The following is a 27,300-nucleotide window of genomic DNA, read 5'->3' on the forward strand; positions in this document are numbered from 1 at the left end:
GTTTGGACATATGGGTTTGAGAGTCACTAGAATGTTGTCAGCAGAGATTAACTGGTTGAAGCTTGAGGGACTGGAATGCTGATGTTACTGTGGGTAGTAAAGACTGTGCTCTTGAGATTTCAGATGGGAACAAGGACTCTATTGGGAACTGGGCTACAGCCATTTGGATACAGCCTGGAAATAGTTTGTTTGAATCCTGCCTGTACCCTGAATTTTTTTTTGGGGGGGGGCGTTTCAAGACAAGGTTTCTCTGTGTAACAGCTCTGGCTGTCCTGGAATTCACTCTGTAGACCATGCTGGCCTCACAGAGATCTGCCTGCCTCTGCCTCCCCAGTGCTGGGTTACAGGCATGCCCTACCACTGCCTGGCAGTACCCTAAAATTTTAAGTTAGCCTAAATTAAAAAGTAATTGGAATTTCAAGACAGCATAGCATTCACATTGTTGAGTGCTTGCAGCCATGTGTGTAGTCACAATCTGGAGCAAAAAGCAGTGCAGAAAGATATGAAAAACACTGTTCAGAATAGTAGTTGTGCTGGATGGTTTTATGTCAGTGTTACAAGCTAAAGTCATCTGAAAGGAAGGAACCTCGATTAAGAAAATGCCTCCATACGATCGATCAGGCTATATGCAGGCCTGTAAAGCTTTTTTTTTTTTTTTTTTAAATTTAGTGATTGGTAGGGGATGGGCAGCCCACAGTGGGTGGCACCATCCTTAGGCTGGTGGTCCTGGGTTCTATAAGAAAGCAGGCTGAGCAAGCAAAGAGGAGCAGGCCAGTAAGTGGCACCCCTCTGTGGCCGCAGCACCAGTTCCTACTTCAGGGTTCCTGCCTTGTGTGAGTTCCTGCCCTGACCGCTTTTCATGATGAGCTGTGATATGGAACTGTGAGAGAAATAAACTCTTTACTCCCCAAGTTGCTTTGGGTTATGGTGTTTCATCACAGCAATAGTAACCCCAACTAAGATACATTTAAAGTGACAAGACCACCCGCTGGAGGCTCCAGGTTGTAAAACTTGCAAACTCATTCAAAAGACTTACCTTTGAAAAGAGAGTGCCCCTGGGGCACTTGTAAAGGACTGCCTAGAGAAGTGTTTCCTCAGGTTTAACCATACAAACTCTCAGAGGCTGTTGTAGCCCTGGTCTAAAATGGTCCCGCTATGGCTCATGCTCTCAGAAGAACTTGGCACCATGTACATGGTGCTGGTTTTGTAGGCATCCAGGATACAAGGGTTACTGAAGTTATGGAGACTTGGACCTAGATTTTTAGGGCTGGAAGGTCAATGGGGTCATAGCCCTACTTTAGGGAGCCTTTGACGGGGAGTTATGTGAAACTTTGAGGGTGAAAACCTGAGATACAATAAGACCCCAGAGTGCTAGAGATGCCAAGAACATGGAATATTTGTTGGCCAAGGAAGGCTGTAAGCACTGGTGGAATCAGCCCAAGAGAGAGGTTACGTGGATTGCAAACGGCAGGGCTGCCCAGGCTTGGTGGAACTCAAATGATGCCACGATCGCCAGAAAGCCAGAAAACTTGATATATTCCCTAATGAGTTTTGGTCTGGCTGTAGTTCTATCCTTGGTTTCTATGTTAATCTCAACTTTTTTTTTTTTGAATGAGAATATTTAGTCATTGCCTATCAGAAGCATGTAACTCATTTTTTAATTTTATTTATTTATTTAATTTTTTTTATTAAGAGTAACTCATTATTTTTTAAACAGAGGTTCACAATTAAGAGATTGCTTTGAGTCTTAATGAGACCCTGCAGTTTAGAGCTCCCCCGACTTTTGGGGGGATATGTTCATTGTTCCTAGTGTCCGGTTTCATAAAGACAGTTGTCAAATAGATCGTGTCCTTTGACAGTCTTTGGTTCCTTCCCCTGCCTCCCTTTTCTTTCTGCTACCCCAAGACTCAGGCTGGTAAATGGTGCTGGAATTGTTAAGACCTGGATAAGCTTAAATTTGGACTAAATGCACTTTGTAATATAAAATGCCATAGATGGAGTGTTTCGACTTGAATGTAAGGTGGCCCCCACAGGCTCATATTTCAAATGCTCAAGCTCCAGCCGTGGTATTATTTGGGGACATTATGGATCTTTTTGGATGTGGAGCCTAGCTGGTTACTAGGAGTGGACCTCTGAAGGTTATACCCAGAATCTGATTCTTGTCACACTCTGACCTGCAGTGAAGAGCCCTACCACTGGATCCCACCACTGTGGAGTAAGCTGCTACTCCATGCTTTTTGGCATGATGGGATTGGAACTATGAGCCCCCCAGGCCCCTTTCTTCCCTTGAGTTGTCTCTGAGAGCCGGGTGGTCACAGATATAACGGGAACAAAGCAAAGCACTGTGAAGGCAGAGGCTTTGCTTGCTGTTTGCACTGCCTGGTCCCCAGTTCTTGGACAGTGCCCGGCACACAGTCAGCATCCTATGTAGTGAATAAATGAGAGCACAAATTCCCAGGTTACCCGTGTGACTCTTTACGTCCCCATCTGATGCAGAGCAAATGACCGATCCCACAGCATCTGTCTCCTCTGGACATGTCCTCATCTTTGTGTTTCTTATCTGCATTTCCAACCTCCACCCCTTCTATCACTGCTTGTCTCCTGCCTTCAGACCCTCTCCCAGTTCTCTGAAGACTAAAATACAACTCCATTTGACTCTTCTGCCTACGAGGCACCAGCTTACCCCCTATTTTGCAGTGAACCTCTTGGAAGACTAGTGCACTCCCGGCCTCCTTTCCAAACTGTCAGACTCCTGAGCTACCTCCTGCTCTGCCTCCGTGTTCTTTGGTTTCTATGCATGCTACAACTTTGGAGGTCCTCCGAAGTGACCGTCAAGAAGACCAGCTATGGGCTGGAGAGATGGCTCAGAGGTTAAGAGCACCGACTGCTCTTCCAGAGGTCCTGAGTTCAATTCCCAGCAACCACATGGTGGCTCACAACCATCTGTAATGAGATCTGGCGCCCTCTTCTGTATACATAAAAAAAAAAAAAAGAATGTCCAAGGATTCTAATTTCTTAAAAAAAAAAAAAAAAAAGACCAGCTATGTGGCTTCCTCAACACTGGTCCTCTCTTGGCCCTCCTTTCTGAAACTCTTGATGCCCCCTCCTGTGAAACTCCTTGACGTTCAGGACCCTTGTCCTCAGTCAGACTATCAATCCCAGATTCTAGCTGCAGAACCCCTGTGCACGCCAGGCACAAATTATGTGGCTACCATTTTCAAGTCTCTAAGCACACTTTTACTTTTTCCCCCTATCCATTTCAGAGCCTCTTCCATGGTTTCCATGTTGGGAATCTAAGAGAGCAGCTTATGCTGGCTGATAATTAGCAACTAATTAAGAGGGGAGGCATCCCAGGGAAAGCCTTTGGCAGGACTCTAAATATACTCCCTAGTGACTGTCTTCATACCTTGCCCACTGTCAGAATGCCACTCTAGTAACTCAATGAGCAAACATCATGTGGGGAAACAGCCCCCTACAGGTCTCCTGTGCTGGTGGACCTTGGGCATGTTTGGGCCACTGCTCAGCTTTCCTTCTCAGCTACATACATTCCCCTCTCTTCAAGACCTGTCTCAAACGTGCATCTTCCAGAAAGCCGCCTCCCGCTACCAGCCAGCCAGTACAGAATGTTGTCCAAACTGTTTTTCCAGAACTTTTGGGGGATATTCAGACCACCCACCCCTCTCTTTGTTTACTCTTCTTACCGCAGTTTCTACAGGGGTATCATTTATTTGAGACATTTGCTATGCCTCAGTTTCCCCGGGTACTCGGGCAGTGCCTGGTTTCTCACGGAAAGCACAGACATTAGTTATTACTTCATTACCCTCTGCTCCAGTCACTCTGCACAGCCACCCCTCCTGGCTCCAGCTGATCCGGTACTGCCTTCCCATCCTTTAAAGCCGCTACATGCTTGTACCTCCGCCTTGCTCTGAACTCTCAGCATTCCCATGCTGCCTGGTGCTGGGCCAGACCCATGGCTGGAGTTTCGTAAATGCGTGCGGCTGTGAGCTAAAGTGAATTCTTCCCTGTGCTTGGGGGAAATAAAAACCCAGACTTTCTCCCTGAGCTAGGCTGATCAAATTCTCTATCCTCCCTCCCCCTCCATATTGCCAGACAATTTCTCGTAGCACTGAGGAGCTCTGCAGTGCTCCAGGTCAGGTCTACCCAGTCACCCCAATCCTGTTCTTAACAGGGTCAGGTAGAGAGCTGAGAGGTGATGTGGCAGCCTGGAGTGCTGGGGGTGGGGTGGGAGTGGGCTGGAGTGCCTGGGGGTCGGGGGCTGGAGTGCCTGGGGGAGGGGCCTGGAGTGCTGGGGGGGGGCTGGAGTGCCTGGGTGGGAGATTCCTGGGGGTGGGCTGGAGTGCCTAGGAAGTGGGGGGCAGCTGGACCTACTGGCTAAGGAACAAGTCTGTTCACTTCTCCCTGAGTCCTACGATTTATGGGTAATTAATTGCGGCCCTGACTGCTCCCAAGAGAAAGATCTCTCTGCTTCTGCCAGGAGCAGCAGTGAGAGGTTCTCAGTGTCATTAGGACATGCTCCCTCTCTTCAGAAGCCAGAGCAGCTGAGCCTGATGTGGGCCCTGAGAGATGAGAGCCTGATGAGGCTCCCAGGAGGCAGCAAGTGAGGGTGGAGAAGGAGGTGTTGGATGGGGGAGGGGCACAGTGCTGAGGAGTCTGGGCTGGGTGGGGGCTTCTTTCAAAAGTGTGTGTGTGGGGGTTCTTCTGGTTCGATGTTTCTCGACTGAGAACATTAAAGCCAGTCATGTTATGCGTTTCTGGAACTTGGCAAAGCAAACTCAAACATCAGGTGGAGAGCAGGAGACCCCATGTGCGGGACTGCTCCACAGCAGGTCAGGGTGTGTATGTTGATCTATGGCGCCTATACAGATGGTTTACTGTGATGGCCGGAGATGGGAGGGTGCCAGGTTAAGAGCATGGACTGTGCCTTAGTCTTCCCATCCATGGTATGGCACAGTAACAATATGCAGATCTGGGAAACAATGCGTGGCAAAGGTTTTGCACTATGCCTGACCGACAGACAGTGCTCAGAGAGTCCTGGGTGGCACCTACATGTCCACCACAGGAGGACTAATTCTGTGACAAAAATGATGGTGTGTTTTGCATTATGGTGTTACCAGGACTAGCAGAGAGCAGCAGTGTGACATCCTTCTCTGAGAATGAAGCCAAGTGGGGTACCACTTCTGCGCGGCCTTGTCTTCACAAGGCCCATCCTCTACAGCCTGGTCCTCTGGTTCCCTTCTGACTCATGGGAAAATCTCACCTCTGAAGTGAGAAGGAGCCTAGAGACACTTCAGTACAGCACCTGAGTTCCCAAAGGAGGAAACTGAGGCTCGGAGAGGAAAGGTGATTTGGAAACCTAGCCAACCATTTCTTGGCAAGGTGCCCCTGGGGTGAGGCTGGACTTTGTAGCTTGGGGTCTAGAAGATATGCCAAGAAAGATGGCAGACTGGGATACCTACAGATCCTGAATTTGGAGAACAATGCCTGGATGCTGCTGACCATGTCTCTGTGGCCCTGAGGTTTGACCAGGGAGTTCTACAATTTGGACAGCCAGCCAAGATGGCCTATTCAGCAGCCACAACAGAGAGTAGGGTGCAAATTCCTTGGAGAGCTGGAGGATTTGGGAATCACATGGGAACCTCTATAGTACAGAGGGTATAGAGTCTGTCCCCTTGCCACAGTGGCTTTACTAAGGGGCAGTGGCTTTCCTAATACCTATGGAGCATACATGCTTACTCTTTCTGTCTCTCTGCTCCCTGGATTGTCGCCCCAAGGATCATTACAAGAGGAAGTGAGCAGACCAGGGAAGAAGGGTCACAGGGTGTTGGAGTAGTGTTGTAAGAGGCCCCCTTCCTGAGGCAGGGTCTTGGGGAAGGGGTCAGTGAGATGCCGGGAAGCTTGGGGCCGATTTCTTGCATTCACTCACTCTTGGCTGAGCATTTCCTAGAATCCAGGGACTGTGCTGAGTGTAGGAGAGCAGCAATGACCAAGAGCAGACCGCTAGCTCCCCATGTGGACTGTACTATGTAGTACAATCCTTGCCCCCACCCCACCCCGTGAGTGTTCAAAGTATAATCTGCTCAGCTCTGCAAGAGCCAGAGAACAACATGGTCTTCGTCTGTATGATCGGAGCAACTACCAGCCTGAAGTGTAAGTCATGGGACTCTTTACAAGTGCTCACCTAGCTTGGAGCTCCTGGGTGAGACCTACGTATAAACTGAGACCACCCGAGAGGCACAGTGGGGCCGGCTGAGATTCAGTGCTTCCGGTGGAGGAAACATTGTGTATGAAGGGCCAGAGGCAAAGGCTGGGCAGGGGACTCAGGGGCTGTGAATAGGAGCAGCAGGGACCCTGGTGTGGGCTTGGGTCTGTGGCAGGGGAGCCAGGGAAGCTTTTGTACTGCACATAAAGGCAGCCATCAAGGGTTTCCAGCAGAGCTGCATGGTTAGAAGTGTACTTTGCAGGGATGACTCAGCCACGCTGTGGCAGTCAGGTGGGAGAGGTGCAGCTGAAGCTGGAGTTGGCAGGAGGTGACCCAGGGGTGCAGGCAAGCGGCAGGCTGGCTTGGCTTCAAGTGGGGTGGTGGGGTGGTGGGGTTTGGGGAAAAGTCAGAGGCAGTCTCAGTAAGGGTTGAGGATGGAGATGGTATGAGGTAACAAGGAGCCAGAAAAATGCTTCTGGGTCTGGACTGGCTGACAGAGAAGCCTGGGAGGTGGAGGACAGGGGAGGCCATGATTACCCACAACCCCAAGCCTAAGAACTACCTCTGGATTCCTTGTGATTGCGGGTAACTGCAGGGTCAGAATACCAAACCCTCTCTCCCAGAGTTCTAGTTAGGACCCAGCGTAGGCTTCACGCTCATCCCCATTCCTCTTGGTCACAAAGTCACCCTTTCTCCTTTTCATTCTCTGAACATCATCTTTTCTTTTGAATTTTTTTCTGATATCTCTGATATTTACATACATTTAAATTAGCTTTTAAGTCGACCTAAAAAGTAATGAGTTTCATTGTGGCACTTCCAAAGTTCTTTTTTTCCTCTATTAATAAACAGGGTTTTATTAATATTAAGACACTCCTTCCCATGGTTTAATTTCATCTCTCCGTGGTGCTGGGGATCAAGCCTAGAACCCCACAAGCTTTGTGAGCATTCTACCACAGAACATTGTCTTAATACCAGGCACTGTGCTGGGGGTGGGGTGGGGAGGTGGGGCGTGGAGGTAAGACGAAAGGCCAGAGAAGCTTCCAGAGAAGTGAGGAAACACCTCCAACCAGCTGGAAAGTAAGAGGCCAAGGGGGGAGTGCGGGGAGGAGGAAGAACTTCAGAGACAGAGGCCGAGGGGAAGCACACAAAGCCCCAGAGACACGTGTGAGGGAGCTGAGGCCCAGAGAAGGTGAACAGCTTGCCCAAGGCCACACAGCTCTTTAGCAGAGAAAAGGAAAGCTCAGTCTGTTGTAAGCATGTGCTATGTTTCAATGACCTTGCTCTGACCTCCTCAATCCCCCTCTGTCCTCTGTTCCTCCTGCCTACCCTATTTGTGGTTAGTCTAATAAGATGTAAAATTCAGAGAAGGGCAGCTGGTCCTCAGACTGAATGGCCTGAAGTTCGAACCTATCTGCTAGAATTAGACTTAACGCTAACCGGTCACCAGTCCCATCCAAGTCTGTCATAGTTCTCCATTTCCCACCAAGTCAGCTAGCACACTATACCAACTGCTCCTGCTCGGCGAGGTTCTCTTTGGTTTGGTGATGGGATGTGACCACAGTCCCTCCTCCGGGGTGGGGAAGAGGCTTGGCTTTTCTCCTTAGTGCTCCACGCTTGTTGCTTCAGGTATCACAGTTACTAAAAAGAATATCCACTCTCTCAGTACTTACTACATCCAAGACTCTTGGCTGGATGCTGGCAGAAAGGTACAAAAGATGGTTCCTGTCTCAGAGTTGTGGGGATGCTCACAGCTAGCCCATCCCCCAGCCCACACTGTCTTGATCTAGAGCTTCATCCATTAATAAAGAGCCCAGGACTGCACAGGCCAGGCATCTACACTTCTATCAGTTTAATCCTTAAGCTAAAGTGTTCTCCATCTGCAGCTTTCATATACCAGTGCCCCTGTATTTTCCTGGAAGGACAGAAAATACATCTTATCTCTTTCTCACACCTCAGCCCTTCCGTATTTCAAACTCGTTTTCTAGTCTATGGTTTCTTCACATGACCACAACCTGTTCTGTTTTCCTTCTTCAGGACCTCCAGAGTTCTCGTTTTCAGAAGACCCAAAGATCCTGAGGAGTGTGAGGTACAGGGCTGCTGGCTGGCCACCCATTGTGCTGTCGATTTATGGAATCTGCTCCGAAGGGTGCCTGAAGGCTGTGAGTGCCTGGGCAACTCCCTCACTAACAGTGCAAGTCTGTGAGCTTACACTCAACCAAAGCCCCAGGCTCCTGCTCCAGGGCCATGTTCCTATCCAACACACAAATATGGGCGCTTCGGGCATCGTGAGACTATAAGCAGGATTTTAGACCTCTTCCTATTTTCTCTGACTTATTTTGAAGCATCTTTCTGCCCATTAAAAAAAAAAAAAAAACAAATCTTGGCTTCAATTATTAAGGTTCTTGTTGCCGTGCTTCAGCCTCATCTCACGAGGAAGCTTGGTACCCATAACTTACATGTTTTTACCCAGTGCCTTCTCAAAACAGGGAACTGGGTGGAACCAAGGGCAGCACTCTCCCTGCCCTAGACCAGACAGAAAATGCTGAAGATTGTTTTTGTTTTGCAAATGCTACTTGTGAAAAGCCCACCTGCCGGTGTCGTCCTTGAATCCACATAATCCTGCCCTGCCACGGAGCTCTCATGCAGGATTTTGTCCAACCGCTTTCCTAAAACTCAGGCACGTTGCCCGCTGCTGCTCCCACACCAGGATGAGGGCTTGGCATCAAGGTCCTCCAGAAGGAGGAAAGCTAGTTTGGTTCTACTCGGTCCCACTGGCTTCCTGAGAGTTGCCTTGTCCACAGGCCAAGGCTGCTTCTTTAGGCCCTCCGCATTACAGAGCCAGCAGGGCTAACTGAAGTAACTGAAGGCCTAACTCCCAACTTCACTAAAGAGGAAAGCAGTGCCCAGAGGGTATCGTGGGCGTTCCTGAAGGGACAGTGAGGATTGGATCCCCCATCTACCTCTCCAAGTTCAAATGTGTTTCTTTTCTTTTTCTTTCTTTCTTTTTTTCTCCTTTTCAAGACAGGGTTTCTCTATGTAGTTTTGGTGCCTGTCCTGGATCTCACTCTGTAGACCAGGCTGGCCTTGAACTCACAGAGATTCGCCTGGCTCTGCCTCCCAAGTGCTGGGATTGAAGGTGTGTACCACCACCGCCTGGCTTCCAATCTGTTTCTTGACAGACTACCAGTTAAACCTCCCTCTAAGCAGGTGTTCCTTTTCCTGTAGGGAGGCTCGGAATGCCTCCAAAATGACCGCCTTGGGAATCCACAGCCACGGACTTTGCACCTTATTTTGCTCGTGCATGCCTTAGAATTGGGCTTGCTCTTGGGAAGCAGGAAAATAAGGCTGTTTCTTCTGAGCAAAGTGGAAGTAGGGACTGAGATTTGCACCTTGTAAAGGGCACCTGGATGTACTAGCTGCAGGCCTTGTAGTTCAGGGCATGAACCATGCCAGGTAAAGGCCGGGTGGGGGTTAAGCATGGCCTCCTGAGGAATTAGGCTCTAGGGAAGGGCAGTTAGGTAGCTCAGCTGGGGAGAAACATTGAAAGAAAGTGTGCCTGCAGGTCCCTGGCACCCTGGACAGCCCCCAAAGGCAGGGCCCTTCACCACCCTCCCCGCCCCCCTAGGAGGCCCTGGGTACCTGTTTATTCTTTAGGTCAAGGGAGAGTTCGTACTCGGAGGCAGCAGGGGTGTGGGAGCAGAGCGCCGTCGCCAGGGCAGGCTGCTGCTGGCCGGGGGAGGCCGCGCGGAGGGGGCCAGCCCGTGGGGAGCCCCCCGCCCCCGGCCGCTCCTCCTCCTGCTGGAGCTCCTGGGCTTGAGCCTTCGGGGCATGGGCACTGGGTCTGCCGGCTGCCACTGCTGCCACCACGGAGTCCTCCATGCCCCCACCGGCCTGGGCACAGGAGCCATCACTGTGAACAGAAGGCAACGGTGCTCGGTTGGGGGAGAGGGGGATGGTGCATGTGGCCTGACCTGCCTGATTCTAGTCCTTTCCAATGAGAGAGACTAATGTGATTATTTTTTTTTGTGTGTGTGGCCCCCGCTAGGGAAGGGCTCTTATGGCTGGAAAGAGGCCCAGGCAAGGGTAAAACTGAGTTTGGGAGGGCACCTAGGTTGAGGGGGCACCTGGGTCTAAGACTCAGAACGGGAACAGAATGGTGAAGAGTAACTGGGCTCAGGTCTGGGATCTGCCCTCTTAGTAGCTGGTTACTTAATGACCTGGCACCTGTCCCCAGTCTGGAAATGGACGTCTTAACTGTCTAGTAGTTATTGTGCATCTTAAAACCTCTTGGCTTGTGGACACTGCTAATATAGTGTTAACCATCGCAGCGGCCACGGTCTGGCTCCATGGCCGTTGGTTTGGGGGTACTTAGTGGGGCTTGCTACATCTTTAGACTGCCCTAGTGAGTCTAGGAGAGAGCGTGGCCATCATCAGCCCTTCCAGACCTTCATTTTGGGGCTGGCCCTGTGGAGATGAGGGTTCTTGCACTGCTGGGTTTATAGAGGCCTCTGTTCTTCGTTAACTCCCCTTTCCTCCCACGGACCACCCAGCAGGTGGAGCTGTTACTGCCTTCCTCTTGCCTACCCTAAGAAGACAGAGAATCAGTAACCTACACTGCTTCTTTCTCCACCAACCTCCAAGCTGTGCCCTACTTCAAGGCCCAGGGCTAAGCCTTTCCTCTAAGACGCTCCTCTGGATGAGTGTAGTTTCCCTGCTCTGCTGTCTCAGAACACAGAGCCATCCTCAGAGAGTCCTTGTGTGCACAGCGGAGAACCACGGTCGGTCGGTGTAGTTAACAGCTGGGCTCCAGCTTCAGGCCCCACCACTGTGTGGCACTGGTCATGTGGCTTTGCCTCTGAGCCTTGGGCTCCTCATCTGCATAACCAGGGTTAATACCAACCTCAGTGAGTTACAGTGAGGAACACAGGAGTCTGCGTGTATAAGGAGTTTAGCACAGGATATGTGCTGAAGAAACTTTTCTTCCTACACTGTCCCCTCCTAGAGGCTAAGGCCTGGATCCTATTTGATTCTTATTTCCCCACAGAGAGCTGCACAGATGATAAATGCACTTTCAGTAGTTACTGATCTATGACATGAACAGAAGCCAGGACCTGGGGAATGGCTCGTACGGCAGACTGTACGAGAGGTCAGGATTAGAAGAGACCTGAGGTCACACAGTGAAGCCTTCCCAATTTTTATAGAGGAGGAGCATGGGGCCAGTGAGGTAGGTATCCCTGGCACTGGAAAACTAGGAAACCTCGGGATTTAGTTCTTCCAAGACTGCCCCACTCCAAAAGGTCCTCCAAACGGTGTTAGAAGGCCTCTTCTGAGTTTTCCCCATCCTTAGGGAACGGAGATACTCCTTAGAGGGCCCCAAACCCCTGAGGTGGGATGAAGAACCCTCTTAGCCTCATCTCCACCCGTTGTCCCAGCCTTCCCTACTCCCCACAGATGAAGAAGAGCTCGTGGGTGTGTCTCGGCCTCAAGAAGCCTCACTCTACAGCATAGCACTCTGCTCTTCCCCTTCCCGTGTGGCCACCAGCCCAGCTTCAAGGACGTAGCCCTCTAGACATCGTATATGTTTTCTCACTACAGTCGCCAGGAAGTTCTTTCTACTGTCTAACTTCAACTCCTCTTGCTATGGCATATGTCTTTTTTTTTCCTCCTCTCAAATGTATGGAAATGGCCCTCTCCCCAAAATAAGACACCTTCCCCGCTGGGGAAGGACTGGGCAGGAGCAGTCCCTCCCATCCTCTCTCCAGTCTGTCATTGCTTCAGTCTCGGCCCAGACACCCAGGGCTACTTCATCCCCAAAGTGTCCGAGACGCTAGGGAACTGAAGACTGCTCAGGGCTATGAAGCCATTCGCTTTCTTCGTTGACATGTGCCCGGCAAGAGGCTTCATGGAGTTGTTACCCTTTGATGGCCGTGCTCTGCCAATGACAGTGTGGGGTGGTGGGTAGGGCTTGGCTTTGCCGTCCTTCCCTTGGACTCACCTACACACAGCATGATGGGAAGTGGCCATGAGCCCCCTGAACTGCTCTCACCAACGTGGTCAAGATCGGAGAGTGGAGGGAGACGATCATGGCTTCCCTGTCAGGAAGTATGGGTTATAATTCTGCTCTCTTCCTCACCATGTGACCTGAGTCCACTCACCGCCTTCTTTGTAGCTCTATCTGTTCATCTACAGAACGGGTAGGTACCTTCCAAGGTTGCCACAAGGAACAGATAAAGCATATATTCAGTGCCTGGCATACACCAGGGCCTTAATAAATAGAGAGAATGGTTTGTTTCTGAGCCAGACCCACACAGCGTGAAACATTCTGAACTAGAAGGTATTTCTCCCATTTGGTCTTCTGCCGATCTTCACAAAACTGAGTAGCAAGGTTCTCCATATAACACATGGTCTCTGTCAGCCCCCCAGATGGACTGGCTCATCTGACCCCTGTTCTGTGCATGGAGAAGGGGTCCTGGTTTGAGCATTATCTCCTATGGGATTGGTGGCTTCTCTGTGCTCACTGCCTCCGTGCAGGCTCCTTGGTTGTACCCACGACAATGTGACCTTCCCTGGACAGGCATTGTCCAGAGTCCATTGAGTAAATCTGATTTAGAGCCTTGGTCAGGGAGCAGAAGAGTCCTACATGCTCAGAACCTTTATTTTATGTCTAAGCATCAACAGAATGGGCTCTATGCCATGTTTAGACAGATTTTTTTTTTAATGCTGGAATTTTCATTCTAGAATGATCCTGTTACACTATTGCAGATGGAGGACTGCCTACTCCAACCAGGAGCCGGTGATCTATGGTGCACAGCCCTGTACTTGCATCCAGAGTGATGCTTCTTCCAGGACATAGCTGTGTTTCTGCAGCCCCTTAATGGGTCAGGTTCTAGGCAGCCTAGCCTTAACCAGCATTCTGTAAATGGGAGTCATTCATTCATTCCGCAAACAAAATTATCTTCATTACAGTCTCATCTCTGAGAGTCTAGAAGGTGTCTAGGTGATCTCAGCTCCCTTGAGTCCAGGGACAATGCACTTGCCTGAGACAATACTAGCATGTGAGTGGAACTGTTCACCAGGTTCTTCCTTGGCCTTGGGCCCCCACTTGAAAAGGCAAAAAAAGTAGAATGTGGGTAGCACCAAAAGGAAGGGCTCTGAGAAAGCTTTGACAGTGCCAGTGTGACATTAGGCTCATATGTATGCACAGGCCCAGGGCGCCAATAAAGACTAGTCCATACTTGAGAGTGCATTATATATATACTATTGTACTATCTATTCAGGTATTTGAAGTGAGGATTATGTAAGTAATTATATATATATGGAAGTGAAGGTCTTTGAGAGACTGAGGAACAGGCAGTTGCTTAGAGGAACATCACACATGACCAACAGAAGATGAACCATGTGTTGGAACTAGACATCACATGTGAAGAAGGCCACTCAGGTGGGAAATTGGCCTGTAGCTTGAGGGTCACTAGACACCTGCTGTGCATGCCTGATCCTGGAATATAACAGCATACATAAGTCTTCTTGGGCGTTTTTTTTACTTCTCCATCATGCCTACTGTCTATTATTAGAGCCACCTTCCTGAAATGCAGGATTTTACTGCCAATCCTCTGCCCAGAACTTCTCAATGATTCCAGGGCTGGAGGAAGAAGTCCATTTACAGTCACCCCCACTGGATGACCTCTGCATTCCATCCACACTGTCGCCAAGTCTGCTGAGCCCTCTTAGACCACCGTGCATCTCACAGGACCCTTCTCTTTCTGTACAACCTTTCCACCCACACCTTTCTCTATCTTGTGAACTCTTCTAGGACTCAGTTAGTGACTGTGGGAAGAGTTGATCCTCCTTCTATATCCTGCTTCTTACCTCTAGGCGGGTAAGTTTTGACACTTGATTCTCTTTTAGCAATGACATTTGAGGCGACATTTGAATTATACATCAATGTGTCTCTATTCTCCACTAGACTTCCATGCACCCCCTTTTAAATCACAGGTACTTATTACATTGGGCTGGCTCATTAGATGCATATAATAAATGTTAATGGATGGATGAATGGACACGTGGGTAGATATATATTGCTTACTCTTTACTACTCTTCCAAGGGTGGAGATACTGGAGTATGCTTCAGTACATGCCACTCTAATTGTCCCCTGAGGAAATGTTCTTGCATATCTGCCAAAGAGTGCTGTGGGAGATTCTCTTTGTCTCTGGGTGCTATCACCCTACCATGAACTATCTGAGCAATAGAGAACTATCTGTCCTCAAGTCATATCCTCCCCACGAATGCCCACATGATCAATAAAACAGGGTTATAAAAGCCCATTGTGACTGTTGGGGCAGATTTTAGGGTCTTTTAACCGCCCCACTCAATGTTTATGGCAGAACTGTCCAAGACTGGTGGGCTTTTTGCCCTTGGGCTTGGCCTCTGCTGTGTCCCTCATCTCTCTTCCATAGAGATCACCCAACTGCACGCAAGTAAACAGTTGACACATCGAGATCCGAGGACGCTGACAAACTCACAGTGGAGGCCCAGGTTGCTACTACTCCTCTTTTCTTGATGGCTAGGATTATCCTTGTCTTCTGTTCTCAGACCTATACATCATTTCCAAGAGCCTTTACTAAAATCTCCAGGTTCTCTACCTGGGAAAACGCTCTCACATCTACCACGTTTTACCATTACATCAGTGCTATAGGGACTTCGTGCATGTACCCAGATAAGAACACTTATTCAGAGCAATGATCATGGAGGAATTTCTGTGCCAAGGGCTGCAGGTATCTCTGGGGACACAGAGAAGATGCTTGGAGAAGAAGTACCATACAGCTTTGCAGAGACTTGTCACTATCTCTGGGGCTGATGGAATGCTTAGTCAAAGGTCAGAGAGCTTGAGAGGGGTAAGGCCCCTGCATTTGCACCTAATGTTTCTGTGCCTCGTTCTCTCATCTGAAAAGTGGGCCTGTGAACTGAGGAGTTGGAGATGGAGTGACCTCACAGGTAAACCTTGTATAGGGGAGCAGGCAAGAAAAGAGGGAGTCTGGCAGACTGTGTCTACATAGTTCAACCAGGGTGCTGACTCAGGAAGGGAGTGCCCCCTTTAGGCTCCTTAGTGGGCCGTGGTAGGTCACACTTTGCAGTTTCAGGAGCTGGAGGGAACAGGGACAACTGAAAACCGAGAGAGGGGATGGGAGCTTTGTTTGGAGAGGGGACCGCATCTCCCCGGCCAGAGGCCAGCTTGCCCTGCAGCCCCGGCGAACAGTTGGAATAAGGTCCTGAGGAAGTGCGCAGACCTCAAGATGTTGGCCTCTCGAAGGACAAGAGGTGAGATATTTTTCTACCACTGCAGCTGTAACAGTAATTACGGAGACCTTGCTGGAAAGGTTTTGAAGGCTGGAGGCCTCCTCCCTCATGCTGTGGCTCCTCCCGAGGACCTGGCCACCCACGCTAGATTACTCCTGACTCTGCCACTCATTCTCAAAGCTCTTCTGGGACAAAGAAACAAAGCATTTTCTAGACAAAAGCTAACAACGTGCTTCACATCCCCTCAGGGTTTTTCATCCTTTGCTAAAACACATCTTTTTTCTCCTTTCTTTGACTCAATAGAGTTGCTTTAGATGGTCAGAATGAGTGTAGGAAGCCAAATGTCTTCTCAGGCCCCAGATGGGACCAGGGAAGGGCCGAGATTAAAGGGAAGGCCAGAGTTAGTGACAGACAAGAACCAAGTCAGGGAATAGGCTAGAAATCCTACCCACGGTGGGCAGACAAAGCCAGGGCTGCTCTCTCTCTTCCTTCTGTGTTCCCTGGCACTGGGACATCACCCTCCCTTACTGGACTCTGCTTCCTCACCATGCAGCCGTGTTTTAGACAAGATGTCTCACTATCTGGAAGGAAGGAGAGGCTGGCTTTCTGGTTCTTGTGCCTTGTGCACCACCAGAGGCTGTAATCTTCCATCTCTGCTCATGCTCCCAACCCTCAGTGCCCCCCAGACCCCTGTGCAGAAGCCTCCTCTGTCTCCCCTAGAGCATTTACTACAAGCTCACTTGGCCCATAGCTCCTTGACCACCATGACCCAAGCTGGAAGCTAGGTTTGCCATAGAAGCCCTGGGGAAGGCTCCTCCATTTCAGGGACTGCCACAGCTCCCCTAGTGGTGACCGCCTTTCTCCATCAGCTCACTAGGGCTGCTTAGAGAGGAGTTATTCTCTGTCCCTGTTTGGCCTCCCTACCTCACCGTAATTTGGACAGCCCCCACCACAAGCTTCCAACACCGTGAACTGAGTTGCTCCGCTATATCATCCCCTCCACAGTGGACTGAAAACCCTTGGAAACAGTGAGCAAAAATAAATCTTTCCTCCCTGAAGTGTTTCTATCAGGTACTGTGGTTGTTATGGCAACAACGTAATGACTGCAGGAGAGTTGGATATGGCAGGATCACCCACCCATAGAGTAACTATGGGGCAAGACTGCCCTTTGTGTTCCTGGAGTTTCTTTTAGTTTTCCTCCTGCGAGGCTTTTCTGGCGTCCAGCCTGGTCTTTCTTGCTCCAGTAAAAAACACAAGCTACGATACCAGACTGGCTCCACTATTTCCCTCAGTCCCAGCAGGAAGGGATGCCAGTCACGGCAGCAACTTGAGACAATGAGCATTGTTCAGAACCTCTCCACTACATATTGACTCTGGGAGGAAGCCTTGGAGATCCCAGCTTGCTCAGCAGCTGTGGGGCAGGACTGAACCATAAACCCTTCACTCTTGAGAGTAAATTGATTTCTCATTTCAGAGGAGCAGACAGGCAAGCTCTGGGCTGGCAAGGAGACTTTTTTGATACAATGTTTGGCTGTCTATATCATCCCAGCCTCTGTGGTGACATTCCAGGTCTGGTTTAACCTCTCTGTGTCCTGCCTGATGTCTAGAAAATCCCCCAATCTGTTGCTCTAATTGCCTGGCGTCCATCTGGGACATTCCCTTTTATGTTCTATGCCTCAATTTAGTTCCTCCATTCAGAGTCTGTCTTGAATCTTGGACTCTCTTCAGCCGGTACTCCATTAGTCACAGGTGAGAACAGACCTATTTGGATGAGGTTTCCTCCCTGTGAGCCTGTTACCTGCCAAGCCTAAAAGAGGACCTCCCTCGGAAGGGTCCAACAAAGCGAATGTTATGATTTGGACCTGAAATGCCCCCCAAACCAGGTGTTGGTTGCTGATCTGTGGCTCTCTAGGAAGTAGAGGAATGTTTAGGACAGGCAGTCTGGTGGGAGGAAGCTTGGGCACTGGGTGTGCTCTTTAGAGGGATGGATGGTGATATCTCACCCTTGCTCCCTTTCTCTTTTCTTCCTTCCCTGTCAGCTCATCTCTGCTTCCATCTCCCTCCTTCCTGGCTGCTGTGAAGTAAGCAGCTTCTACCATCACACGCTCCCTCCATGACATGTGGTACTCACATGCTCCCTCCATGACATGTGGTACTCACACGCTCCCTCCATGACATGTGGTACTCACACACTCCCTCCATGACATGTGGCACTCACACGCTCCTTCCATGACATGTGGTACTCCCAGGGCTCAGAAACAATGAAGCCACATGACCATGGTCTGAAACTGTTGAAACTGAGAAAAATACCCTTCATCCTTTACATTGGCTTTCTCACACAGTGAGCATAAGCAACATGTAAGGTCATGGGTTCCCACACGTCTTCCACTGGGTCCACTCCCTGATGTTGATCTAAACACTTCTCAGTCATTTAAAAAATCTTTCTTCCCTCTCTCCCTCCCTCCCTCCCTCCATCCATCCCTCTCTCTTTTCTTTCCTCTCTCTCTCTCCCTAAGTCCCCTGCCGTGTGTGTGTGTGTGTGTGTGTGTGTGTGTGTGTGTGTGTGTGTGTGTGTATTTGTGTGCTGGAGTGGAAGCCAGGGCCTCCTCATGTGTGCTAGGTAAATGCTCTACCATCAAGCTATTTCTAGAAAGTCCAGCTTTCAAGCAGCTAGCATTCATTGAGTTCTTAAGACATGCCAGGCATCTTCCAACTCATCATCATATTTCATGCCCCCCAAACATTCCAAAGATGAGAGCTACTGCTATCCCTGCCTCATACCGATGAGGGTGAGAAACATGAAGTCACTTAACCAAGGCTGAAGTTTGTAGGCACCAGGCCTTGGCTTGAGCTTGGATTGGAATTACTCTAGAGGACATTGGCACTGTCCTCTGTTCCACACCACACTGTCATAAAGTCTCCCAGCATCCATCTGCTCCTGCGGAGCACTTCACTACTTCCTTGCCTTTGGAAGGCACCAAAACCCTCTGGGGATCATCCTTTAGTCCCTGGAGAGGAAAGGGGACTCATGTTTTCAGTAATAGATGAACAGGATCCTGCTTACTAAGATGATTTTTCATCATGAATTAGCCAACTCATGCCAATAAGATCAATGAACCTCTTACGAGTATGTTTGGTAAGACATAATCTCCTGGGGACCCAAGGAGCTCTGACTGACTCCATAAGCCTTTCAAGCTTTGGCATGAACATAGAATATGATGGTCACACAGAGCTTACCAGTCTGTGTGGGTGCTGGTACCACCCACAACCAATTTATCAACGAAGGGGACACATTCAAACATGAACAAGAGGAAGCAGGGTTCACATCCACCACTGGCTGCAGCTGTCTTTGAATAACTTCTGGTCTTGACTTCTGCCAGCCTCTACTCTCCTGGCCTATCTTCTCTGAGGGGGACACAGAATTCTTTCCCAAGGTCAGTAGGGAGGGTACTTAGGAGGCCACTTAAGTACCGAGTAGCTAAAGATGTATCCAGACACTTTATGTGAGGGTAAAAGGTGACGGCCAACCTCCTCAGCCCTCTTCCAATCACGTGTCCTTGGATCTGGAGTGAAAGAGTGTCCAAGCCCAGGACATAGGCTGGGATTTGACAGTGTATCCCTCAAGTCATATTGGAGAAACTGAGGCATGGAGAAAGGATGTTCTCTTTATTACTGTGTTGGCAAAAGTTCTGGGCTTCTGGGGACCTCAATTGTACATCAGCTGGAATGTCCCCAGCTGGAAAATACATGGCGAGGTACTTCTGGTGGAGTTCCTTCCTGTCCTGTGCTTTTACATCAGTGGACACATTCTCTTTACTCCTTTGGCTCCTCTTCCTACCAAGGGCAGCCACACTTCTTGGTCCCTTCCTCAACAATTGTCTTTTTTCATTTTTCATTTGACATGATCTTCCTATGCAGCCCAGGTTGGCCTTGAACTATCGCTGTCCTTGCCAGAGGCTCTGCTATGTTGGAATTACAGGCAGGTGCCATCACCACATCTACTGTTTGTCCCTTTAAGTTATCTCAAAAGAAATCTCCAGAAGCCTCCTATCTTAAGGCATCTCAAGCCTCTAAAAAGGTAATAATGTCTTTCAGAATGCCTGATACGATTAAATCAGTCTTGCTATAGATTATTTCTTGTTTTTATTTTCCTTTTCCCCACTCTTGGTTTGATTTAAAAAAAAAAACAATCGATTTTTCAATTTTTTTTGTCTGACATTAGGTGCCATTGTGGAAATTATAAATTATTTTTTATGGGCTGGTGATAGGTTAAATGAACTAGTAAGAGGGCCTTTCAGAATGGAAATAAAATAAAGCTCAAGAAGCTGTGGTTTAGAAAATCTTCAGGCCTTGAGGAGAGGGCGGTGCTCGCAGGACCCCAAAAAGAACATCCTTAGGATCTGCACAAGTCAGTTTGTGTAAATAAAATTTAAACAGCTTCACCAGAAAACCAGGAAGACTATGTTGAGCACTGTGGGAATAGTAAGGTACTCCTAGAGCACCCTTCATTCTTTGGCTCCCAGGCCCAGAGGAATGCTCTCTCTAGGGTATGCAGAAGCCCCAGTGAGGAGCAGACTTCCCTGTTCAATGCCCTTGCTCTGCAGGGGCCACTCCATCCTACATTCCACAGTGGGAGGTTTCAGCCCCTACCTGAGGACTAGGGGGGGTCAGCTGTGCTGTGTCAGGGTAGGACACTGAAGGATTTTCACAGGCTCGGGGGCTCCCAAAGTGTTCTGCCACCTAGCCACAGGACCCCTGAAGGAGATAAACATTTTTCTTGGCCTCTTCTGCTGTGCACTGCCTCCTAGGGCCAGGGCTAGGGGGCTGCCTCATGTACCTTGAACGTATCATGAGAAGATGCTCCAGCAATGTGACCTGGATGACCCTTTGGCTGGTCTAAATCAGTGGGTGGGATAGGTTTCAGGAAGCCTCTGACAGGGCTCCAGTGACTAACGGAACAGGCATGTGAAAACTGTAATTGCCTAGTAAACACAAGCTGGTCTATTGATCTGTTTCAGGCCCATTACAGTCAGCTGGGTGAAGGATGGATTAGGGGTTTCCCCAGGCCATTGCAGGATCTCCCTGCCAGTCCTTCCAGAAAGACCCTGCCTGGTTCAGCATCCTGCAGATCAGGACCTGCTGTAGGCATCACTAATCAGCTGGTTACCAGGTATGGCATGTGAGTCATGACCCCAGTCATGTATGATGGGACCTGGGGAGCCTGGTTAGGACTGGAGGCCCTGGACACTATAAAGGTGCATACCGGGGAGAATGCAGGCTATAAATTCTTTCTTTGTCGTCTTCTTTTTTTAATGGTGGGAAAATGTAAAACCCAAGGCATAGAGAAAGCAAACAGTGGAAGTTTGTCCCTCAAATATCATCAGTAGTTAACTCTGTATTACTGGATAGCATTTTCATCTTTCTCTTTCTACTTCTGAATCCACTAGACTTCCAAAAGGAAATGTATGTTATTTAAGATCAAATGAAATGGCTAAAAGGATTTCCCTCTAGCTCTAGGGGGAAAAAAATCCCCATGTCAACATCCAGGGAGAAGGTTAGGCCTTGGAGTTGGACTGGCTCAGCTACCAGATTTCACTAGCCACCGTCCTTTTGCCAAGACACCTAGAGTCCTTGTCTGCACTTTTACATCACATCTGTCTCACAGATGCGGTTATGCAGGGATAACTGTCTGGAAAAGGGTGAGGCCATGAGGAAGGAGCAGGCACCAAGCGAGGACTCCCTTCGGGATGTTGGGGTTCCAGGCACCCCAGCTGTGAGTCCCTCTTCCTCCTGCTGGGCTTCCTCTGCCATCTGCCTCTCCTGCAACCCACCTTCCATTACTCTAATGGAAGCCAATCTCCCTCATCCAGTCCCATTACCACCCACGGAGTGAAGTGGGCTGCAATTCTGAGAGCTGCTGGGAGGCGGCTGGCCAACTCTTGGGTCATCCATTGTTCTGAATGTCACGGGGCCCGTAGCTGCAATTACAAGCTTATTCAGTTCCCAGAGCACAGCCCTGTCATCACAGTAGTGAGGAGGAGGTAGGGAGGGGCCAGGACCAGGTCCCCAGCCCGGGGCGGGCGGGCGGGCAGCAGGAGGGGGAGAGCCTGGCACAAAGCTGCTGTTTCCTGCCTGGCCACAGCAAAGCTGAGTTGGGGCTCCCCTAGCTCCCACCTGAGGGTTCACTTCCCTGGCTGGCAGGCCCAGGCTGTTTGCCTGAGCTGTGTGGGAGTCAGTCTCATTGGTGCCTGCTCTAATACTGCCTCTTCATCTCACTTCAGCATCCTCTGCCCGTCCACAACTGCTCCTTTGCACCTGGCTCCCTGGTGCCTGGCCCTGGCCTTCCGTTCACAGATTTACTCATTTTCAGGTCTTCCCTCTCCAACAAGCACCACTGGCCGACTCCAGGTCTAGAGAGTCCTGCCTGACACAGCTACCGGCTGCTTTTCTGGGGACCTGGGCAGGCTGTCTTCCCTGTCCTGTGACTGGGCTTCTCTGCTTATTTGGGAGCCAGTTGGGGGGGGGGGTCGGGACCCCCTGCGGCTTTCTGTCTAGAGTGCTGGCCTCAGGCTAACACAGCTGGGCAGATAGGTAAACTACTCCTGCATCTCCTAGGAGAAGAGCTCAGGGATTAAGAAACAGGTGGGTCCCTGACTTAGCCCTGCAATATGGAGTGGGGTGGGGGGGTGGGGGGGGGTGGGGGGATGGCGCTGGGGAGGGGAAATGATATGCTACAAACTTGTGTTCACCTTGACCTCAGCTGAGAAGCAGAGGAAGAAGATGAGGAGCTTCCAGAATTGGCTAAAAGATCTTACCGACTGGTTTTGGATTCTCAAAGTCTTCTGTAGAGACCAGTTGGTTTATCTCCGAAAGTCCTCTGGAGGCTGACAGACCTGGTAGAAAACCAGTTTGGCTAAGGATTTTAGGGGTAGCTCAGAGGCTCTGGCCTGCTCACCCTGTGCTAGGCTCTCAGCCTGACCATTGACCTTGACACAGTCTTCTTGACGAACTCTCAGGAAGTTTAGTATATTGTCTGTGGAGGTGGGATGCCTGGTCCTCAGAAAGGGACCAAAGGGCTGTGCAGGGGTCAGTGACAGAGTCAGGAACAGATGTTGGGAGTCTAGTGGGAGAAAACTTGTCTTAGTTTGGAGTTTTCCCAGAAACTCAGCCACAGCCAGGCCAACTAACAAGTGAGTTGTTGAGCAGTGCTCCAAAAGGACCAAGAAGCTGTCGTCACAGACCCACAGATAGAACAGACTATAGGAAACTACAAACCAGACAGACGGGTGGGGAAGGTCAGGAGTATAGCTGAAATCCGGAGGCAGGCCACTGACCTCTGCTGCAGAAAGGCCAAGGCCTACGGGTCCTCCTGGAACATTCCTGAGAGCCTCCCACCTCTTGCCCTTCTTCCCAGCTCTTCCAGTCTCTAAGCCTATTGCCTGGTTAGTCCTGGGGACTAAGAGAAGGGCTTTCCTGGCGTCTGCTCCCAGTCTTGAAGACAACCCTCACCCTTTACAGGGGTACTGAACTCCTTCCTGATGCTGCTGGATATGGTGCTCTAGGGGAGCCATGTAACAGAACACAGAAGAACCTGAGGGTGGGAGGGAGGCAGGAAAGAGTCCGCCCCACCTGGGCCTCAGCTTCCCCGCTCACCCTTCCCAAAGAAGCCCTGGGCTCCGACATTACCAGCACAATGTTCAGGGGAAACTGAGATGGCTGCTGAAGTGGGAGGCGTACTCCTCCTCCTCCTCTGCTGACTGAACGGTGACAGTCCACAGGAAGGAGCCGGGCCTTCTGTCTCATGCAGCAGCCTCCCCTGTGTGCCTCCCCTGTGTGCCTCCCCAAACTCTCCGCCTCTTCTCTCTCCTCCTCTCGTGTCTCCCAGGCTTTTCTTCCTAAGTCCCCGAGGAGCTGTTTTCTCTTTAGTGTTATCCTAATGCCCTACTAGATGGGGGCGAAGGCTTCTCAAGGATCCAAGTGCGCCTTGTGTGTCCTGTGCCCCCGGACTTGGCCGCAAATGTGGCAGAGACCGGAGCACACTTGACCCTTCCGTTCTGTCTCCCCTCCTCCAGCCTGGGCAGCCTCAGGAAGCCCCTACTTCTTCCTAAACCTTGAATTTGAGGACCCCCGACTCCTTGCCCCTCTGTGGGCCCCACCTCCTCCGCTTCAGTCTTGCCTCCTCCCAGTGGCCTCCTCTTGAGGATATCTGAGTAGCAATGCCTTTCCGTGTGTGTGTGTGTGTGTGTGTGTGTGTGTGTGTGTGTGTGTGTGTGTATGTGTGTGTGTGTGTGTGTGTGTGTATACGCATGCCTTGTTATATTTCTCCTTGTTCCCCAAGGAGTCAAAGGGAACACAATTATAGAATCATTGAATCTCAGATGTGAAAATGGTAAGTCTTGGGAGTTCAAGGCCCCAAGTTCAAGTCCAGGTGTTGGTATTTATTCTATGACTGTCCATGACTCATCTCCCTCACTGTTCACTCATCGACAGCAGGGAGGATCACCTGCCTGCTCTGCCTCACTGTGTAACCTGGAGATCAGTGACATTACATGTCAACGCTACTTCCTAGACAGACCCGCCCTTACTAAACAGATGAGGAAACTGAGGCCCAGGGGTGTTAAAGGTTTCAAGTAATTCCTATGTCTGGAGATTCGAGATGGGGCCAGAATACCAGTGATGTGCAGGAAAGAGAAATGTGAGGAGAGAAGTCAGCAGAGACTGAGAGAAGAGCAGGGACAGAGGGCGGTGACAGTGACGTGGATGAGGAGGAAGGTCATTAAAAAAGCACCAGGCAGGGGGGAGGGGGGGGAGGACAGAGGGGGGCGTGGTGAAAGCATGGCGACAAGGACCACACGGAAAGGCCATGGGAGGTAAGAGGGAGTGTGATTGGGCTAGACAGAATGAGGACAGCACAGGGCGGCGACACCAAGCCCTGCTGTGTGTCACCACTGTCCTTCTCTCGGGTTGTCAGCCAGCCCGGTGAGGGCTGAGAAACCCTTACAGTGAAAGCCAGTCTCCTTGGCCCCTTTTTGGAAGGAAAATTGAGTCTGCCACAGGCAGGCCAGGCAGTGTGCATGGGTTGAACCTCCATGAGTCCCGCCACCCTGCCACAAGGAGTACGCAGAAACACAAAGCCAAATTCATCTCTCTTCTTTGCCAAATCCATAATTTACACAAGCTGACCACAACACGGCTGGGATTAAAGCAATGAGGTATAATGACCTTGACAAGTGGGAATCGCTCACGTAGGACCAGAGGAAGGAGAGAGGAAGGGGAGAATGGGAAGCAGAGAAAAGCAAACAGACCACACAAGACTAACGGGAGGCAGAGTGGAAGCAGCTAGCGTGGGAGGCTGGGCTCAGAGCGGAAGCGGGGCGGCAGGGGAGGGGGGAGGGGCCCGTTCGCACCTTTGGGAAGCCAGGTCGGAGCAGGCAGGCTTCTGCTCGGTGTCAGCAGCAGGGCAGCAGAACTGGTGCAGCACGGTCTCATTCCTGCAGGCAGAGAGGGGGAGAAGGTCAGAGCGTAAGGCAGGCCGAGCCAGTTCTGAAGACCCCTCAGCATCTCTCCCCCCCAAACCTGACTACCCTTTCCCTGCCTGGAACCCCCAGTGTGGTGCCCAGGCGACCAAGCGCTGCTTGGAGGAGTGTGCGGAACACCTTTTCCATCCATCCAGGCCTTCTCCATCTCTCATGGGACAATTGAAACACTGGCCCTGAGCACAGTTCCCCAGGTCCCCACTCTTGTACTGCACTGTGCGTCCTGCAGGAGGTTCTTACTTGCGATTCTCTGTTCACGGAGCTGCCTTTTATCCTAGTTAGTTCTTTATGGCCCTGTTCCTTAGAAGTCCTGTGAGGCAGAACAAGGTCTAGACACCTGTGTCATGAGGACTCAGCCTCCGTAAAGCCTCTTACACGCAAAGCCTCAGAGCATTCACACAGCCTTCCCGGTTGCCTCCTGGAAGTTCAGGGATGTCATATGGAGATGAGGAAGTGGAAGTATGGGTTCTAGCTGGAACTCCGGATGGCCAGCTGAATTCATGTTTCACCGTGCGGGCCTTCATGCTCTGGTGACAACTTGCACTTTACTGAGGGGGTTGAACTGGAGAGGCGGCTCTCAACCCTAGCTGTCTGTTAGAGCCACCAGATTTTAGAATATACCAGCGCCTTGGGACTCTGAGTCACCTGGTCTGGCAGGGGTTCAAGCACCAGAGCTCTTTATAAACTCCAGGCTGCCAAGGTCCCTTCCCAGCCAACACACTGTGATTCTGATACCTGTATAGCCAAGTTGGAGCTAATACTACACTTACTGCAGGGTGAAGGTCCCTTGCCCTGTTTTCAACTCTCCCTTCTTAAGTCAGAGAATGTCAGGTCTGGAGGATCCTGGTTCATCTGAAGGAGGGTTCTGGACTTCCTTTAGATCCACAGTACCTTGTCCAAACCAGAGCTTTCCTTGGAGCACACTTGGTAGATCAACAGAGGGGGAACAGTAATGTCACCGGGGAGCTGAAACTTTGTCCCACTGCACAGACCTCCCAGGCCCAGTTTTGGAATCTGCCGCTCAGGCACCTCTTAAGAGTCCCTGAGTTCTGAGATCAGAGATCAGTATAGAACACAAAGGTCAGCTAGGTCCATGAAAGAAAGTAACCCTGGAGCCTACCTTAAGTAGATAAGCACAGTTACAGAGAGGGTACATGTTTAGGTTAGAAACAAATCAGAAGGAAACAGAGCTATCACTTACCACCTGGGAGATGTTTTTGAACAAAACAGAACAGGGATTCCATTAAGAAAAAGATATGCTGGTATCGAGGTGTATGGGAGGCTGAGGCAGTAGGATCAGTATGAGGCCAGCCTGGGCTACATAACACGTTCCAAGTTGGCTAGTGCTATGTAGTAAGACCCTATTGCTATAAAACAATACTATCATAAGTCAATAGACTGGAAAGGTGTGTTTTATCATGTACAGCAGGAGGTGTGAAGACTCCAGTCCGATGTTCCCCATGGAATCCTGTGTTTGAACACTTGGGCTAACTGGTGATGCTGTTTGGGAGGGTTGTTGAGCCTTCAGGATAGGAGGCATGGCTGATAGAGGTGGGTATCTGGGAGCTCTTTCTGGTCCCGTCTCAGTTTCCTGAGCTTCCAGCATACGAATAAAGCCACACTGCAAATTTATACTACCACAGACCAGTGGTTCCCACCACCATTGGTCTACGCTGCTGCAGCCACCATGTTCTCCCTGCCAGACTGGACTGTGAGCTCTAAAACTTTGAGCCAAGATAAACCTCCTGTGCTGCAGGTTGCTTTTCTCAGCGAATCTGTCAATTAATATCCTTCTTACATTGAGCTCCAATACACCCTCAATGAAAAGACAAATCCATGAGAGAAAAATGTGGAAATAGTCATGGTGGAAGAGAAAAATCTAAAGAGCCAATAGATATGTGAAGAGATGTTTCACATAGCTTGTAGCCAAGAAAATGCAAATTAAGGTGGCACAGAGGTACTATAGCTCATCCATCAGATGGGCAAACACTAACAAGATCGCTAACTCCCGGTGTTATTGAGGCTGTGGGAGATGGAGGGGGGTGGAGTGTGTGCTCTTAGTTCTGCCTGAGTAGGTATGGATTCTTATAGCTGCTTGGGGGAATTAGAAAGGACATACCTTCCCATCCAGAAATACAACTTCTGGGATTTTACACTTGCCGTGATGCAAGTGTTTCTCAGAAAGGTTTTTATTCCAAATGTTTAAGGGAACATTGCTTTTCAGGAAGAAAGAAGAGCTAGAGTCCCCA

General features: G+C 50.1%; 1 protein-coding gene across 2 annotated transcripts in view; it reads right to left on the bottom strand.

Annotated features, from left to right (window-relative positions):
• The window catches only part of Iqsec3 (IQ motif and Sec7 domain ArfGEF 3), a 96,027-nt gene that overhangs the window by 41,572 nt on the left and 27,155 nt on the right, over nucleotides 1-27,300 (bottom strand). For both annotated transcript variants that reach the window (XM_059256876.1, XM_059256877.1), the window contains exons 2-3: nucleotides 24,923-25,006; nucleotides 9,860-10,130 (exon numbers count right to left, since the gene is read on the bottom strand). In XM_059256876.1, the coding sequence (XP_059112859.1) occupies nucleotides 9,860-10,130; nucleotides 24,923-25,006 (355 nt within the window). The remainder of the gene's footprint in view (nucleotides 1-9,859; nucleotides 10,131-24,922; nucleotides 25,007-27,300) is intronic.

Source organism: Peromyscus eremicus, chromosome 3 (assembly GCF_949786415.1).
Source record: "Peromyscus eremicus chromosome 3, PerEre_H2_v1, whole genome shotgun sequence".
In the NCBI taxonomy this organism is placed as follows: Eukaryota; Metazoa; Chordata; class Mammalia; order Rodentia; family Cricetidae; genus Peromyscus; species Peromyscus eremicus.